The sequence below is a fragment of the Vulpes lagopus genome, chromosome 14 (genome assembly GCF_018345385.1).
Source record: "Vulpes lagopus strain Blue_001 chromosome 14, ASM1834538v1, whole genome shotgun sequence".
Taxonomy (NCBI): Eukaryota; Metazoa; Chordata; class Mammalia; order Carnivora; family Canidae; genus Vulpes; species Vulpes lagopus.
In genome coordinates this window covers 13,028,197-13,047,613 of record NC_054837.1, presented here as the reverse complement: position 1 = coordinate 13,047,613, position 19,417 = coordinate 13,028,197, and the positions used below count along the sequence as shown (strand labels likewise).

Genomic DNA, 19,417 nt, shown 5'->3' with positions numbered 1-19,417 from the left:
CTATGGCTCTGCCTCTCTCTGTGTGTGTCTCTCATGAATAAATAAATTAAAAAAAAAAAAAACCCAAAACCAGGAGATGTTACACTTAAGCAGGGAACAAGAAGTGATGGAATTCTGGAGAGGCTGCTTAATTGTTGGGAGGGAAAGAGAAGAAAAATCGGCAAGGGAAGAATGGGGGTGAGGTTGTTGGATGAGAAGGTATTGTTCGAGAAATAGAATCTTGAAGCTAAGGAAAAGTTTTGAGATTCTTTAGTTCGGTGGCTACACATACACATATGCAGAACTCTTAGTTCAAATGAAATCTGGCCCACAAACCTATTCCAACAGTCAAAACTATTGCCTTATTAACATGTATTCAGCACTCACGTGCCAGGCACAAGGCTCAGCTCTTTCCAAACATGATTCATTGGATCCTCCCAACAACAAAATAGGTAATTTTAATAGCCTCATTTTATAGGTGAGAAATTGAGGCTCAGAGAGTTAAGAATCCCACCTAAGGTTGGGCAACTGGTAAGTGAGAAAAGCCACCCTAAGCCTATCTCACTCTGCAGACCATCTCCTAGTCAACATGTAGTAAGTTCCCCATCTTTATTATCCTAGTTGGAAGTGGAGGGCCTGGGACCTAGAGCCCTTCTGGAGTGTGATTTTACAGGTGATGTTGTAAGGGCCTCAGTTATAATGTCAGCTAGGCTAAAACACAAGTGTCCCTTCTACCAGGTGGCTAGGAAGACCTGGATATAGGATATAGGATAGAGGCTGTTAAGGGAGATCTAGATGAGGGGGATGAAATAGGGCACAGGATTCCCTTCTACTGCCCATTAGCTGTGAAAAGATGTTCTCAGTTTCACCCCCAGAAAATCTCTGTGGAATATCCTTTGTGTCTGAAGAACTATGCTGAGGGCAGGAGACAGATGAATGATACTCTCTTTTGAGCACACTTTCAATTCTTGCTGAAAATACATTTCATTCCCTCCTCCTCTAACATCACATGCATGTTACTACTTTAGAATTCTTGGGAAAACCTCCCAGTTTAGAAAACTTGGTGGGGGCACAGTGGACCCTGTTTTCCTTCCCTCTCCAGAATTTCTCCTTGACCTGGAACAAAAAGAGAGACGTTCTATTTACCGAGCACCTGTTACAATGCAAGGCACTTCATATCTTACCTCATTCAGTCCTCACAATGGTTGTCCGGTATTGTGCCCATCTTACAGGTGAGAAAACCAAAGTACAGAGAGGCTAAGGAACTTGCTCAAAGTCAGTAGCTTTGAGCCAGGCTTGAGATGCAGAGGGCACGTTTTCCAAATCATCCAGTCACTCTGGTGATCCTCGGCCTCATCACGAGCACTAAACTCAATTTTAGCCATTGTTGGTGGCAGAAACTGCTTTGTGAGGGATACTTATGCTTTGGGCCTGTTGGTGGCCCTGGCCCTGGCCCCTGACTTTCTTCCATAGAGGTCAATGACAGGGCAGGGAGGAAGTGTTGGATTAGGATTCATTCCCCTCAAGGCAGGGCCCTGCTGCAGGCTATCAGGCAGGAGCAGTGGCTTCAAAACCCCAGCAAGTAAATGTGGAACAGGCTGTCACAGGCTAGGCCGCTAGAATCATAGCCACAGCTTGTCAGGGAGCAGTCAGCTGCAGCCAAGAGTGAACACAAAGTTCTTACATATCCATCCCATCAGTTCACCCATCCATTCCTCTGTCTATCCATCCATCCAACCATCAGTCCATCCATCCAACCACTCAGCTGTCCATATGGCCCTTCAGCACACAATCAGAACACACAGATGGAGGAATTAGTTTTCTGGTTTGCTGTGATCCTCTCAGTTTTCCTGATCAGTGTGGGGAAGTGGGGTGACCTGCTAACTGGGAGTGCTTCTACCTGGATTCACTGCAATCTTGGGCAAGTCATCCCTTCACTCTGAGAGTTTGTGGGGCTGAAAATACCTTAGAGCTGCCTTGTGCAAGGTCACTTCTCTTATTTTACTGATGTATAACTGAGGCAGGGAGTGGGAAACTTGCTTGCCAAGGACAGGTAAGGAATTAATGGTGGATTTGGGACTGGATTGCAGGACGCTGCCACTCATTTGTAAAGTGGAAGTGGGGATCCTGTTTCTCCTTGCCTTCTGGGATGTAGGGAGGAGCTCATGGGGTAGTAGTGGTAGGAATCGCTTTGAGAGGCCAGAGTGTCCCTGAGGAGCCACTGAAGCCCTGGCTGCTGAGCCTGGACAGATCCCACAGTAACCACAAGGGGTCAGCAGATACTTGTGCGCTCCATTAGGATCTGCTGGAAGGCACAGCCTTGTGGGCTGGGGTCTGGGAGAGAGGCCAAGTCATTCAATTCCTGAGGATCCATAACACGAGTAGGTGGGGGCATATCCCAGTCCAGCCCCTTGTGAAATTGAGAAGTGTTACTCTGGGTGTGATAGTACAGAGCCTGGTCCAGCTGCTGACTTTGGAACTCTGCAGGGCTGTGAGAGCTGAGGGGGCAGAGCCATGAGCAGACCTGGGACTCCCTACTCCCCATGTAACCTTTCTTTGGGCTTTAGCTTTCCTACCTGCAACCTGGTGGCTGATCTCTGCATTCCTTCCAGTTCTCAGATCCTGAGATGTGGCAAAGGGCTTTACACACATGATGCTCCATAAATACCTGCATTTGAATGGATGGGAGAAACTCCTGCTCTGAGTGAAGCCAGGGTTATAAGGACACCTGGGTGGCTCATTTGGTTAAGTGTCTGCCTTTGGCTTAGGTCATGAACCCAGGGTTCTGGAATCAAACTCCCTGTTGGGCTCCCTGCTTAGTGGGGAGCTTGCTTCTCCCTCTGCCCCCCTGCTCTTGCTCTCCCTGACTATCTCTCTCTTAAATAAATAAACAACATCTTTTAAAAATGTCAGGCTTATATAAAATGATAATTCAGGGTGAGTTTGGCTTTACTAGTGTATTTATTATTTGGCAGAATGATTTCTGATGAGATCATGGTGGGCACTCTGCTGCTCATCTGGGAGCCTTTTCAAGGTCCTGTCACCAAGTCACTGTCAGAAGCTGGAATGATCTCCACTGAGAAGCTTTGTGTGATGGTCTTTACCAGTTCCTCTCATACCTTGTGCCTCGTCAACATTCACCTTCCACTTCATTCAGCATGTGTTTTTTGAGCGACTTGTATGGCACATTTTGTAAGTGCTAGAAATCACCTGTGAACAAAACTGACTCAAATTCCCTGCCCTCAGGGAGCTTATATTTGAACAGTCTCCTAGGGGTAAAAAATGAATCAAATTAAAACCGTGGCTTGTTAGTGGCTGGTGCCTCCTTTGGGGTCTACAAGGAGAACTATTTGGGCTTCGTTTGCCCTGTTCAACCCTTTAGCCACTAAAAAGGCTGCCCACAGGCCTGGAAGGCTGCATGTGTCATCATTCCTCTCTGCTGCAGTAAATTTTCATTCCTCTGACGTATGCGGGCTCTGATTGGACTCCTTGAGTCATTCAGCATGTTTCTCTGTCCCTTGCATTTCTTTTATGCTGATAAGGCTAGAAGCTAGCTTAGATTCAAGTTAAGGGGTTTTTTTGGAGGTGAGAGGAGGGGATAAGTAAAACTACTTCATAGGCGGTGCTATGTGTTTCCTACTGGGTCATTCAGAGGCACATAATATCCTGTCATTGCACTTTTGGTGATGCAAGATCGATCTGTAGATTCAGCTGACATCACTCTGATTCATCCTTTATGAAGTTCCCCATCTATTAAGGACTGGATCCATTATTCCATTTGGGGTTGCCAAAAGATGACATCTTCTTTTAATCTTATTGTTCCTTCTGCATTCATTAGGTAATTTGTCTATAAAGATATTTCCCTCATAAACTCTTAGGTTACTATATAGAGTTTGTATAAGACAGGAAGGATACAAACTTAATTCTCTCCCTTTATTATCAGTTTTCAGAATAATGAATTGGTGCTGGTAAACTAATGAAGGTAACATATGAAGTTTTTTTTTTCTTTATGTAACTTTAGGTATTTGTGGGCCTACGGATCTTCACATAGTTGATGTTTTGACCCATTGTAATCATTATTATTTTTTTAAGATTTTATTTTATTCATGAGAGACACACAGAAAGGCAGAGACATAGAGGAGAAGCAGGCTCCCCATGGGGAGCCTGATGGGGGACTTGATCCCTGAGATAACGACCTGAGCTGAAGGCAGGTGTTCAACCACTGAGCCACCCAGGTGCCCTAATCATTATTCTTTTGGATGCTCAAGTTGTCCTGTCTTTGGCCTGTGGGAGCCCCTTTATAGTTGGCTTCAGAGTCCTTCATAGCCTTTTTACTTTCTGGTGTGACAAGATGTCTCAGGCAGGCTCATCTTGCACATTTTCTGCTCCAGACTTGCAGACAGCCATTTCTCCAGCAGGTGGAATCTGGCATTTTTAAATTTAAAAAACTTCCCAGGAGATCCCAGTGTCCAGGAGGCCCACTTTCTGTAGGATACAGGGTATTCCTGATTGTGTGGTATCCACCTAGCTCCCTGTCTCATCTCCTGCCCTGCTCTTTCAAATATGCTGAACTCTTTGTTATTTCTCAGACAAAATGTTTTCTTCTGATCTGGGGCTTTATGAATGCTGATTCCTTTGCCCTGAATGGCCCTCCACTGCCGGCCCTTCTGACTCAGTGCAAACCTTGTGCTTTCTGTGATATCTTCTTCACTCAGTCTGGCAGCTGACTTAGATCCTATCATCCATTTATTGCAGCAGTCAAAACATATCATTAAACTTTTAATAGTTGGCTTCCTTCCTTGGGGCTGCAAACACATCTGGCACATACATAGCAGGCACTGAGCTTTTCCCATTGTTGTGGCTGTTTTCCAAGCCTATTAACCTTGGTCTCATCTGTTTCTGCTCTGGCCTCTGGTTAATTCATTTCACCAGACATTTCACAGAGCTAAATAACTAGAGAATACTTACTGAGCACCTACTATGCCAAATGTGCTTTATATACATGATTTTATTACTCTCAACCAGTGAGGTAGGGATTATTCTCCTTTTACAGATGAGCAAGAGGAAGCTCAGTGAGGTGGCTGAAGGTCCCATAGCTAGAGAGTGGCTGGGCTGGGATTTCCATAATGGATTGGATGCCCAAAACCTAAGATTTTCCCTTCACATCATTGTCCATCAAAGTGTGGTCAATGATCCATCCACATCAGAAGCCCCTGGGGAGCTCATTAAAATGCATGCTCCTGAATTCCACCCCAGACCTACTGACTCAGAATTCCAGGAAGATGGGGGTGAAAAAACTGAATTTCCAGTAAGCTTCCTTGGGATGAGCTGAAAAAATTATTATTTTCTCAATAGGTGAAACACACAGTGAAAACATTCAAAAGGTTCAAAGGGTATAAGTGAAAGGCAAACACCCCAACTCCATCCCACTGTTGCCCAGTTCACAGAGGTAACCACTTTTTCTTGACTCAAACTGAAGTTTGAGGACCATCTTTGTTTTTACGTGATATACCAAGATAGGGAGGTCTCTGCACTCCTGAGCTCACACAAAACTGCAGGTAAGACCACCATTCACCGGCAGGTGCCCCAGGAAGGGATGCCAGCCACCAGCAAAGATGGCAAGGAAGTTCTGTTTGGGAAGCGCCTGCATTACTTGTTTCTAGGACTTTCCAGTCTGCTCGGCTCAGCTATCACTGTAGGAGGCTGGTCCCTGCACAGGCAGTCTTGTCACAAGCAAAGATCAGGAAAGAACAGTGGGCAAAGGGAGGATAAGACAGGTTAGGATGAACAGAGAGGAGCCTGGGCAGAGGTCTAGAGATGGAAGGGTCTGGGTGGGAGGCCCAAAGCCAACATTTCCGCTTGTATTTCCCATTATTTGTGGTAACCATCAACTTTTCCCTTTAGGAGAGTCTTTAAAATATTTAACCTTTTTGGGATAACAGACTCCTTCGGGAATCTCATGAAAACCAGGGACCTCCTCCCTAGAAAAACGCACAGAGACATAAAATTCTGCAGATGCAGAAGCTTCATGGACTGCCAGCCAGGATCCCCCAGGTATATCCAGGAGGTCCAGGAAGTCTGCTTTTAGATGTTCCTTGTTATATTTAAAACGCTCAGTTTACAAAAACTCTTTCTATATTCATTTAGAGCCTAAACTATGTCGCCACTTGCAGCAAAATGTGAACTAGATAGAGGCGCATGAACTAGATAGAGGCCAGCTTGTCAGGAGGCGGCTTCGATCCTAGCGCAGCATCGGCGGGGTCAGGACCCATAGACAGGTAATGAGTCCCATGGGGGCAGGGGGCGTCCTCCTCAGCTCTTAGCGTCACCCGGTTGGGCCCCGGGCTTCGGGCGCGTCTCGTGGTTTCTGAGCGCGGCTGAGGGCTCCCCCACACCCCACTCTCCTGGGTTTCGGGGGAGCGAGCCTACCCCGGCCGGCGCGGGGCGGGGGGGCGCCAGCGCGGGGCTCGGCAGGCAGAGCTGCGCCGGGAGGCGGCGGGCTCCGCATTCATCATTGTTCCCCCGGCGCCTGGCACGGGGTGGGGCGCAGCAGCGAGGGTGGCCTGAAGCTCGGCGTCCCCTCCGCGTCGCCCGCCCGCGAAGCTCCGGCGCCACAGGTGTTTCCAGGGCGCCTTCCAAGGGCCAGCCCTGAGCCGGGCGCTGGCGACGCGAGCGGGGGGACGCGGCCCCAAGCGGGGAGGACAGCAGCCGGCGGGCGCGGGCGGCTCGGCGCGCCCGGGGCCGCGAGGGGAGCTGCGCGCCAGGGGAGCTGCGCGCGCCCGTGACGGCGCCCCCAGCCCCGCCCCCGGCCGCCGCCCCCCGCCGCCGCCGCCGCCGCCGCCGCCGCCCCCGCCCCCGCCCCCGCCCCGCGACTCGGCCGCGCTCCGGGCGGCGGGCTCTATGGGGAAAGCGGCCGCTCTGTGCCGAGGCGGCGGCTGTGGCGGCCGCTCCCGCGGACTCTCGTCGCTGTTCACGGTTGTCCCCTGCCTGTCCTGCCACACGGCGGCGCCGAGCATGAGCGCTTCCACGGCCGGCCCGGGGCCGGAGCCCAAGCCCCAGCCCAAGCCCCAGCCCAAGCCCCAGCCCCCGCCGCTGCCGAAGCCCGAGCGGCAGCCGGTGTCAGAACAGGTGTCGGAGCCGGTTCCCGAGCCGGTGCCAAGGTCGGAGCCTGTGTCGGAGAAGACGTCTGAGCCAAGGCCGGAGTTCAGACCGGGAGCCGAACTGCTGCTGGGATTGGGGCGGGGGGCGGGGGGCCGGCAAGAGTTGGGCTCAAGTGTAGGGGCTGGGCCCTACTCCGAGGCCTCGTCGGAGCAGCTGCCGGCACTGGGGCCAGGGGTGGGCAGCGCGCCCTGGGCCAAACCCGAGCCAGGGGCGCTGCCAGCGTCTAAGCCCCTGCCCCTTCTGCGACCCAGTCAGGCGAAGGCGTCCCTTGGGGTTCCAATGTCAGGGACTGGCACCACCGCCACTGCGCCTAAGGTCCTACTGCCTCTGGACAGCTTCAAGGGCTGGCTGCTCAAATGGACCAACTACCTGAAAGGCTACCAGCGCCGTTGGTTTGTGCTCAGCAATGGCCTGCTGTCTTACTACAGGTACGGACATGCCAAACCGGGGCATCTGAGGTTGGGAGGCTGGTGATGCTGCAGTGATGGTGACAGCGTGTCTGCGGCTGGAGGACACTGCCACTAGCCTACGGGTGTTTGGGACGTGGACCAGCAGGAGAAATAATATCTCTGACCAACTTCCCAGGGTTGGGGGCCTTGAACTGGGACAGGGGAACCCCCTGTGGACAGGACCTCTGACAAGCTTGGGCTAAAGGAGTGAGTCGGGAGGTGGAGTGAGAGTGTGACCTAGGGCCTCAGGGCCGCTCTGCTCTTCGTAGCAGTGGAGTCTTGGGCAGCCAACCAGTGTCAGTTCCCCTAAGTCTTTGATTCTGGTTCAGGAGCTAAGATCATTGCGTTAGGGATTTAGGGGGACAATCACCTTGTCCAGTCTTTGGAACCCACTGTGGGAAGGAGCGCTTGTTCTCCTCTCCCCCAAGTTGGTCACTTAGTTTATTTCCCACTTTTCCTTACACCCCTGGTTGCCAGGCCTTGGGATGGGCACAGCAGACTCACAGATGTATCAGATACAGATGTATCAGATACAGCCTGTTTTTTAAGGGCCCATCTTAGCATTCTGTGGCGAACCAGAATCTTCCCGCTGTCACTTTGTTTATTGCAGAAGCAGCAGATTCAAAATTGAAGTCCAGCGGTAAGATAGCTAACATTGTCTGCCCCATGAAAGGGAGAAAGGTACTGAAGTCTTCTCTCCCCATCTTTGTGTTCTTTTTTTTTTAATATTTATTTATTTATTTGAGAGGGAGAGCACAGAGGGAGAGAAAGGGAGAGGGAGAAGCAGACTCCCCACTGAGTAGGGAGCTCCATGTGGGGTTCAATGTGGAGCTCGATCCCAGGACCCCAGGATCATAACCTGAGCCAAAGGCAAAACGTTTAACTGACCAAGCCACCCAGGCACCCCAGACTTCTTTCCTTTCTTACTGAATGTTGCCTTGGTATGTTTCCTGGGGATGGTTGGTTTCAACTTTGAGATCTCTGGTCACTCTATACCATTGGTTCTCATACCTGAGCTGGTATTAGAATTCCCTGATGGGCTTGTTGAAACACAAAATACTTGCCTCTCTGCTGAGTTTCTGACGCAGAGGGTCTAGGAGGACCTGAGCTTTGGCATTTCTCCCAAGTTCCCAGATGCTGCTGCTCCAGACCACAGTCTGAGAAGCAGTGCTCCATTGTCATGGTAAACAGGAGGGCCCTGCCTTGATGTTTGGTAAAACTCAGGTCACCTTGGTCACTTCACTCAGCCAGGCAGTATCCCTTCAGGTCACTCACTATATAGTTTATATGATCCTTCCTAGCGTTTTTGAACACAGCATCTGGAGAATGGTCGAGTCTATGATGCCCCTGAGAATTTGGCAGCTCCGCTGAATTCAAGTGATGGTTTCCACTACAAAATGGGGATCACTGTCAATTCCTGGCAGGGAAGAAAATTGACAAGTATTTCTCAAGTGCCTTTCTCAGGTGATATCCTGGTGCCCCTCACCCCACTCAGCTGCGCCCTCCAGATCCCACAGAACACGGCATTCTTAAGAGTCAGGCGACCAAACAAGAAATGATTCTTTTCCAAACTGTTTTTATTCCGCGTATCCTTCTCTGTCAGGTGTGTAAACATTTCACCAGGACATGCAGTGATAGGGGTCATCGGTGATTTGCTATGAAATATGTCACTGTTGGCTATGAACCACACACTCTGTTTTATGTTACATTCATTTCATCCTCACAGCCACACTGTGACATGAGTTCCAGGATTGTCCTCTTGGACCAATGAGGTGTTCTGAGGTTTGACAGGAGGATGTAGTTTGTCAGAAGTCACTGGCCCCATAGGCCACAGAGAGAGATTCTGACCTGGGCCTGTTGTACTCCGTGGTCTGTGCCTGTCCCAGATGTGTGTCCTAATGCCCACTTATGCCTGAGTTAGTGTTGTTGGGTTATCCGTATTTACCAGGTATTTACTACTAACCTGGAGAGGCCAAGGTAATGTTTATGAATATAGGGTCCCACAGTTCTAGTAGAAATAAAACCTGATCTCATGCAGTTTTGTTTTATTCTACTCAAAAGATCAAAGATGCCCCATTTTCTTTTCTTTAAAATAACTGGGTGTAGACAGTTCGCATTTCTAGGTTGTCTCAAATGTGCAAAGCCTCTGGCCAACCAAAAAAATTCTTACTGCTTGCTGATAAAGGTTGTAGGGACAGATACTAATTTATGGGAAGGACGAAGTGGGAACAAGTTTCTTGTGGGTATGCTTGCACAGTTCATCTCTGTAGTTTTGTTTTTCGTCATTTCTAGACTCCAAAGTGGACAAAATTTGTTGCTTGACTTGTCTGGGTGGAATGAATGATTCCTGACATTAGTACAGCCCTGTGCTGTCATTTAGTCCCATGTGAGCCTTTCCATGAATACGGCCTCATTCCCATTTTAGAGGAAAGGAAACTGAGACCAAACGAACAAACTTCAGTGGCTCACCCAGAGGTGCCTCACTTGTGGGTGGCACCCAAATGCCAGTGGAGGTAGGTAAGTCTCCAAGTGCAGAAAAGGCCCTTCTGACGTAGAGCCCAAATGGGCACTTCTTCCTTGCACTCCTGTTCTGCCTCCTGGAAAAGCCTTTGGTCTGCCGCACCTTGTGCTTCTCAGCACTTCAGATGTTTGACACAGCTCTCCTGTCCCTGCCTCTGATCTGAATGGTCATCCTGCCTACTGAGGTCAAGGACAGAGCACCCTCCAGGCCTGTCGCTCATAGTTCTGACAGCAGCAGGGTGGGTTATCCAGGCTCTGTCTGTGCCCAGTGCTGTACATATACCCTCCTTGGAACCCAGCTCCCACTGATTCTCCATGTGTGTGTGGCTAGAAGAGAGGCATGACTCAAGTGCTTATGAGCTGAAGACAGAGTGAGAGAATTTTTATTCATGATCTTTTTCCCTTAGGGGCCATGTAGAGCCAGATTTAACCTATTGGGGTGATGCACCTGGTGGAGAAGGAATCAGAGCTGTTTCTCTTGCAAGCTTCCCTTTTGGAAAGACCACTCTAATTTTATTATGATTTAAAGATTTTATTTATTTATTCATGAGAGACTCACAGAGAGAGGCAGAGACATAGGAAAGGGAGAAGCAGGTTCCCTGCGAGGAGCCTGATGTGGGACTCCATCCCAGACCCCGGGATCACTCCCTGAGTCATAGGCAGACACTCAACCACTGAGCCACCCAGGTATCTCTTTTTATTATTATTTTAAAACTAAGTGAGGCCTGGTGTTCAGAACAATATCATCAGAGAAAATGTGGGCACATATTTTTTGTGCTCCCTCTCCTAGCCCATCCTCCAGCCTGCCCTGCTCAAGGGTAACCACCATCCCAAATTTGGGTTACTATCCTCTTTCTTTCCTTTTTATTCAGTTTTGTCTCATCTATATGCAGTTTAAAAAGCCCCATATTTTTCATTTCAACCATTTTTAACTTTATAGAAAAGAGTATTGTACAATATATGATTTGGGGGGACTGATTCTGATTGCTTTATAGCAGTCTGGAATGTGAGTGTACCTCTTTTTATTTTTGCATTCTCCTCTTGATGAGTGACCATGACAGTTCTTGTACACATGCAGGAGCTTCTCTTGGGTGAAATTGCTGGGCTCTAGGCATGTGACTGTTCACCTTACATAATGCCAAACTATTTTCCAAAGGGTTGTACCAGTTTATACTCCCACCGACAGCTAATAGATTTTGCGAATCTGCATCCTTTGCAACACTTGGTATGGTCAGCACTGATTTTACCAATCGAATGGGTATACTATGGCATCTCATAGTATAGACCTGAATTTCTATCCCCATTATTTTTATCTTAATACAAAATCAGTGGAGGTTTGGATTAGAATTTCTCTGTTAACTATGGCTTTCTCAGGTACTTCTGCCCTGGATTTTGCTTTCAGGAGCTCATTTAATCAGTGAAGCTTATTCTAAAAGAGAAAGTGCCTAGTGTCAATAGCTGGGCTTGGTAACAGTCCTATTGTCAGGATTAAAAAATGGTCTTTGTAAATATTCACATATAGAAACAATTTCCGGGAAATTTTTTTTTCTTTCTTTCTTTCTTTCTTTCTTTCTTTCTTTCTTTCTTTCTTTCTTTCTTTCTTTCTTTCTTTCTTTCTTTCTTTCTCTTTCTTTCTTTCTTTCTTTCTTTCTTTCTTTCTTCCTTCCTTTCTTTCTTTCTTTCTTTCTTTTTTAAGATTTTATAATATTTATTTGACAGCGAGAGAGAGCACAAGCGGGGGGACTGGCAGGCAAACTGCCAGCACAGCAGGGAGCTGGACTGAAGGACTCAATCCTACGTACCCCGGGATCATGACCTGCACCAAAGGCAGATGCTTAACTGACTGAGCCACCCAGGTGCCTCTTTTTTTACTTCTTTCCAACAAGGTGCAAGGAATCTAAATAAATACAGGAGGTGAGGTTCTTATTCCATTGCTGACATGCTTCATTACATGTCTGTTTGGAGACAAAGAGAATATGGTTTGTGCCTGCTTTTTTTTTCTTTTGGTTGTTAGTTCCCATTTTAAAAATCTTATCCCCAGTTCTCATAGAGAACATGTCATGACATGAAATTAAGGAAAAATTCCTAAATGATGTGAAATTTTCAAAGACATCGCTTTGGCAAGTCCTTAAGGCAAGAGTGTCCCATGCGTGAGCTTTCTCAGCATTGATGACAAAATTGATTTGGTTAAGCAAAATTCTGTTTTGTTTACACCAGTTGCCTATTTGGTGACACTATAAATGACGTTTGTTTCCCAGGAAGGGAGTTCAAACAGAAGCATTTGTTTTCATTTATTTGTTGTTCAGACTGATCTGCACTGGGAGGCATGGCTAAACCAGTTAGCAAGGAAGGCCCCAAAGAAATTAGCCTGGGTCTGTAAGAAAGAAGGCTTCGGTCAAGTAAGAATACATTTTTTTTTAAAGATCTTATTTATTTATGCATGAGAGATACACACACACACACAGTGAGAGAGAGAGAGAGAGAGAGAGAGAGAGAGGCAGAGACAGGCAGAGGGAGGAGCAGGCTCCCTGCCGGGAACCTGATGTAGGACTCGATCCTGGGTCTCCAGGATCAGGCCCTGGGATGAAGGCTGCAGTAAACCACTGAGCCACCCAGGCTGCCCAAGAGTACATTTTGAAAGTCCCCTCGTTGAGGGAGACTACTGAACATTTGGTGAGCCGGCCCCCTGTGGGGTGGTGCTAGATCAGGTCAGAGAAGATGGTGCACCAAGACATCTTAGACTCCAGGATGGATTTTGTACTCATTCTTCCCATGCGACCATCTCTCAAAGGCAAACTCTCATGGAGACTGGGTGCCAGGAAATAGTAGTGTTCTCAAACGTCACTCTAGGTAATACTTGAGGGACAGAGATGGGAAAGACTCTCCAGTTGCCAAGTGTCCGTTAGAGTGCACGTCTGCAGGTTAAGCCACTGGGGTCTTTACCCTAGAAGATGGGCCTTATCATATTGGATTCAGCTTTAATTTAAAATATCATTTGTGGGGCGCCTGGGTGGCTCAGTCAGTTAAGTGTCTGCCTTCAGCTCAGGTCGTGATCCTAGGGTCCTGGGATGGAGCCCCGAGTTGGCTCTCTGCTCAGCAGGGAGCCTGCTTTTCCCTCTCCCTCTGCTGCTCCCCCTGCTTGTGCACACACACTCTCTCTCTCTCTGTTACATTAATGAATAAAATCTAAAAAATATATATCATTCAGTGTTTCATACCTTAAGACTATTAGAAGGGTGAAAGGGAATGCACAGGTTGACAACATGTCCACATTTGTTTGAAGTGTATTTTCTTAACATTTAGCAGAAGGGTGTGGCAAACAGGTCATGGGTGGACCCGCAGCATATTTTGGAGGAGCACAGTACACACCAGTGTTCTTAGCAAAGTCTGGTGACATAGATTATAATTTTCCCCACCGAGCCTGCTCCTCCTGCTAACTTTTCTCTTTCTATGAATAGCTGAAAACTTCTGAGTCATGCTTGCTGCCTCCTCCTTCTCTATTCCGACATCAGATGGAATTGCGAGCCCTGCCTGTCTTTCTCCTCTAGTCCCTCCTCTCCATTCCCAGTGCCACGTTGGGTTTCAGGTCTGCCTTCTGCTTCACTGGCGTCCCAGCTTCCTACTTCTGCCCTGGACAGCGTATCGCCACCGTGGTGCTAGCTCCCTACCTAGTCGCCCTAGAGTTGACTTGTCTTCTCCAGGATTCTTTTTCAACAGTTCCATCCTTTATGTTCATACATATCTGCTTTGGTTTTCTCCTATCTGAAATACCCACAGTGGCCCCTGACTGACCCAAAGACCATGTCTTCTCTGGGAACCATATACACAGGGTGCCTGTGTGGGCATCTCTGCAGCAGCTTTGTGCCAAAGGAACACCATGGCCAAGTTCAGCAGCTTCTTTGTATTCTGCACGGAGCCTAGGAGGTGCTTTGCCACTGATATGTTCTCAGTAGCTTGGCTAATCTGAATGGAAGAGTGAGTGAATGAATGAGAATTGCTTGCAATTTTATGAGATTTCAGAAAGCCAAGTATGTTAGTGCCAAACTTGGATTTTTCTTAATTTGTTTTCAGTTTCAAAAACTTGTTTGCTGGAATGAGATTGGGATGATAAGTGGGAGATTGCTGGCTTAAGCCTGGAGTGCCAGAAAAGCTGCAGTTATGAAATGCAGATTATCTGGATATATTATGTTGACAGATTTGACTGTATTGAAATAGGCTCTCCGGTGAAATAGTAGCCTCTCTCTGTGGTCCTCATTTGTATTTCCATAGGGTTGCAAGTGTTTATACATGAGGTCTGTATATACCTAGGATGACTTGTCACTTTGTAAAGTGTAGAGGTGGTTGAAGGAATGGGGAACAAAGGTAAAGCTATTAAAAGGGCTTTTCTCAATCTTATAGCTCCCTCAAATAGTTTCATATGTACTGGAAGGTTTGCTCTGTCTGCACTCCATGTGTAAGACCCTGTGGGAAGCTGGCCATTGATCAGAGGCAAGGCCTTCATCCTAAAATGTTAGATCCAATTGAATAACAGCTCTTCACATCTGTGGGGTTGGGTGCAGGTGTCAGAACAATGTCCAGTTCATGCTTTCAGTGAGGAGTACAGGACAGAAGTGTTGTTCTGTTATATGGAACAAGTGGGAGTTCAGGATGGTGGTATGGATAGCTCATGGACTCCACCCACCTCATATGGTGGAGACCTCTGGCTAGGGTCCTGTTGGGTTCTCCAAAACTAGCCCTCCAGGTTCCTTAAGGAGCCAAGAGGACTCTTAGGACTCGGCATCTCTTTGTGTTCACAGCTGTGCTTTATTACAGTGAAAAGGGGCAAAGCACCATCAGCAAAAGGAAAACAGGTATGGGGTAAAGTCTGGGAAAACCACATGCAAGCTTCTGAGGGTTCTTTCCCAGTCACAGGACACGCTCAGTTCCTCCAGCAATGAGTTGTGACAATATATGTGAAATGTTGCCAGCCAGAGAAGCTCACTAGAGACTCAGTGGCCATGTTTTTAATGGGGGCCGGCTATGTGTTCACTGTCTGCCTGGTGCATACCCAAAGTCCAGACTGCCAGGATTAAAGCAGGTATTCAGCATAGACCACAATTTTGTGCAAGTAGTTTAGGCACAGTGAGCCACCTTTAGCAATTAGTGAATGAGCACCCCCCCCAAATCCAGACTCCCAGATGACAGCCAAGGGCAAATCTTTCAAAGGATAAGTGGTCTTAGGCCAACTATGTCATTTCTATTCTGCATAGCTCTGACCTCTTTCCTCCTTGCAGACTTAAGTAATGTCAGGCAGGGTTAAGGGCCAACACTCACTTTGGTTTAGGGAGAAGGAGTGCTTACATTTGGCGTTGAGTGGCAGAGTGGCTTCTTATTACCTATCAGAGAAGACACATGCCAGTCTTGCAGTGCATCAACATGGCCTGCTGCTGTGTATGCTTGACGGCCTTCTCTGTTGAGCCTCTGGCCATGTGGTTGTTCCTTTATAGTTTCATAGACACTTTCATAATCTAGACCTTTCCTGAAACCCTTTGGTGACTTGACTTTGCATATGACTAGGATACACTTGCCATATGTTCTTCCTTCCTTTACAAGTACTTTTGTGTCTCTGATAGAATGTCTGGTCTGAGTTCTTCAGCTGCTGCTGACCCTTGTGACTTCTTCAGGGAGGGTCTATTAATTCCAGACTGGGGCCTGATGAGCAGTCTGGAACATTTGCGACAGTAAACATATACTAGCTTTGGTTGTATCATTTACTGAGGGCCAAAAATCTATAAGGCAGTGTGGGAGATGGACATGCATACCATCATAAAACAGTGGTGTGGAGAAGGAGGGAGGAAATCCATACCCATCCTGGCCATTTGGTAAAAGGCCAGCAGGTTCAGACATAGTGCATTGGGGGAGCTCCCTGGGAGCTGGGTGTTCAAGACTGCAGCTCCTGTAGTCTTCTGGGATATAGTTGGCAGACTATATCAGCAAAGAAAGATATGTCTGTGAAAAGAATGTGGGGTTCCTTAACCAAGATCAACGTCTGCTTATCCTGGGAGAGAGAAATACACTCCACTGTAAACTGACATACAGAGAGTAGGAGATGGTAAGAAACACTCTGAACAAATTGAAATTGGCAGCTTTGATGTGTGGTGAATCACACATAACAGGTGCTGCCACACAGAAATGTGGCTTTAGGAGGCTCCTTTCATAATCAGACACATGAAGCAAACTGTCAGTGAGTTTCAGGGTCATGCTGGGTGCTGTATATTTTTTTCTTTTACATGGGACTCTTTCCTGCGTCTGTTTCTATTTTTAGGAGTTCTGATCACTAAGCTTCACTCCTCTTGACACCTCAGCACATGCTCAGCCGCAGCTCCATGCATTGAAGGCCGATTTAACAATCTTAGCTCACACCATTTGATCTGCATTGCTGGGCTATTTGCCTAGACCAAAAAGAGGGCATATGGTGTTGCTGAGCTTGCATAGGACACTGCCAGAACGTGTTGTCCTTTGAAGCTGCAGTAGGTACTCTCTTCCTGAAATACAGTGTGTGGCTTTCCTGGGCACACCACTCACTGCCCTTCCAAGTTGGGTGCCTCCCTCTCTCCCTCTCCCTTGATCCCTGGGCCTTGATCCATCTTTTTTTTTTTTTTTTAAAGATTTTATTTATTTATTCATAGAGACAGAGAGAGAGGCAGAGACACAGGCAGAGGGAGAAGCAGGCACCATACAGAGAGCCTGACTTGGGACTCGATCCAGGGTCCCCAGGATCATGCCCTGGGCTGCAGGTGGCGCTAAACCGCTGCACCACCAGGGCTGCCCCTTGATCCATCTTCTACCTAACTTGCCTTATTCCCCTTCTGCAACCAACATGCTGTTCAGTCTCTCCTTCAGATCTCTGCACTGGACATCCTTTCAGCAAGGAGACCCCCTCTTCATTGCTATAGACATCCTAGCTGACAATCTTAACTCCAAGTCATCTCAAGATGAACCTGCATGGATTCCCCTGCAGTCAGCTGAGCTAGCAGAACCATCCTTCCTCTGATGCCCTTTGGTGTATTATGTCATTTGGCCATATACCCCTATTTGCAGGATGTTGTTTTATTTCCCTCCATTAGATTAAAAACTGGCTCCTCCCCTCCAGAACCTGAGGCTGCGTCTTCTTGACATAGTGTCCCCTGGGGTGCTGGGCAATCACTTCTGCTTAGTAGATTCTCAATTTCAGTGAAGACTTTTTTTTTTTTATAGAAAGCACTTTGTAATTTTAATCTTTTTATATGTTATAAAGACCCAATATTAAGTTTATACTATTACAGTAGCCCAGGGGGAGTCACTGTTTGCCGGGAGAATAGAGTGACTATGGAAGCTACTACACAATGCTCATATTTTCAGCTCCTTTTCTGAGGCTTAGCATGAGCCAAACAGATGTGACAGTATTGAGAACTCATTGTACTCATTTGTATTTAAAATGAATATGAATATGAATAGATAGTAGTAACCCCCATGTACCCCTTACCCAGTATCAACAATTATTAACTTTCCAGCCAATCTTATTTCATCTCAGTCCTCCACCTGCCAATACTATTTCAAAGTGAATCCCAATATCACATTTCACCTGTAAATGTTTCAGTATGTAGCTCTAAAGATTAAGGATTTTTAAAAACATATCTACAATACCATTGTTATACTAAAATTAATAATTCCTTATTATCAACAAATATCCAGTGTTCACAGTTTGAATTGTCTGAAATGTCCTAAAATTTTTTTTGATACATTTGTTTGCATCAGGACCCAAGTAAAGTCTCCCCACAGAATTTCACACAGTCTGGGTTTTGCTGATTGTATTTTCTTGGTGTAGGTTAACATGTTCCTGTGGCTTCTGCAATTCTTTAACTTGGCAGATGGATCTAGAAACTTGATCAAATGGTAATGTGTTCTTCCATCAGGAGCTCATAATGTCTGGTGGCTTTTTGGTTTGTGATGTTAGCTCCTGGTGATCATCAGTCTTCAATGAGTGTAATTCTATCACTCCTTCCTTATTTATTAGTAGGAATACCTCTAGAGAGAAACTTCCCATCCTCTACTACTCTGGTTACTCAGGGGTACAGTTCACACAGGAAAGGCAGAACAAATTCTTGATTCTTTCCCTTTAATCACAAGCTCTCAAAATCATGAACTGGCTCTTATCTTCAAATGGTGACAAATCCATGTTGTTTGTTTTCTCAAAAACACTATAATCTCATGGACACAAACATGTTGCCTGTGTTTGCCTATGTTCAACCCACTGTTGTATTTCCCTTAATGATGCTCATACTGTCCTGCCTTGTCTTTGCCCTCCCAAACCTGGAGCTAGTTAAGGCTCCAATTTCATTCTTTTGCATGTAGACATTCAGTTTTACCAGCACCACTTGTGGAAGAGACTGTCTTTTCCCCACTGAGTGGTCTTGGCACCCTGGCACCATATATGTAGGGGTGAAAGATTTGAAAAACATCTATACTGATTGGATAGGACACTGTGCCATTTTCAGGGTCCACCTGCAGCTCTGTCATCTGGGACTGTGGGAAGTTAATCTGAGAAGACAGACCTCTTAAGTTCACTTCCATGCACATCTCTAGATTTCTGCAGCTGGCTAGTAAGCCCTCCACCTACTAGTGCAAAAAGAATGATTGTGATAGCCTAAGAGAAGGTGGGTAGAAATTAAAAGCAGACAGTTAGGTTGCTGACAAAGACTGCTGACATTTTGGCACAAGAGACTTCTTTTTCTTTTTTTTTTTTTTAAGATTTTATTTTTTTATTCATGAGAGATACAGAGAGAGAGAGAGAGAGAGAGAGAGACAGACAGACAGACAGAAAGAGGCAGAGACACAGGCAGAGGGAGAAGCAGACTCCATGCAGGGAGCCCGATGTGGGACTTGATCTCGGGTCTCCAGGATTCAGCCCTGGGCCAAAGGCGGCGCTAAACCGCTGAGCCACCTGGCTCCCCAAGAGACTTCTTTTTCATCTTCCCCTCATCCCAAACACATACATCCACTGCTTATCCTCAGGACCAGCTTCATCTCTGCCTTTCCAGGATAATCTTTGGTTTCTTCCTCTACTGTCACACCCCAGGGACAGTGGGCTCTGTGTACATCCTAAGAGGGGAGGAGGTAGATGAGAGTTAGAACTGGGCCCTCAGCTCACCTGTGCTCCTGGATAAGGCAGCCCCCAAATAAATCACCCCAAAAACTCAGAATTTAAAGCAAGGGTGGTTTATTCTTGCTTGCATGTCTGCAGATGACTAGAGCAGCTCTGCTTCCAGCAGTGACACCTAGGACGCTCC

At 47.0% G+C, this 19,417-nt stretch overlaps 1 protein-coding gene across 3 annotated transcripts in view; it reads left to right on the top strand.

The window, feature by feature from the left end:
- OSBP2 (oxysterol binding protein 2) overlaps positions 1-19,417 on the top strand; it is a 189,431-nt gene that overhangs the window by 8,443 nt on the left and 161,571 nt on the right. Inside the window, exon 1 of one of the 3 annotated variants that reach the window (XM_041728510.1) lies at positions 6,880-7,568. The exons of 1 other annotated variant lie outside the window; for it this stretch is intronic. In XM_041728510.1, coding sequence (XP_041584444.1) covers positions 6,880-7,568 — 689 coding nt within the window. Of the gene's footprint in view, positions 1-6,879; positions 7,569-19,417 lie in introns of those variants that run through there. One more of the 3 variants, XM_041728511.1, reaches the window with a different exon arrangement.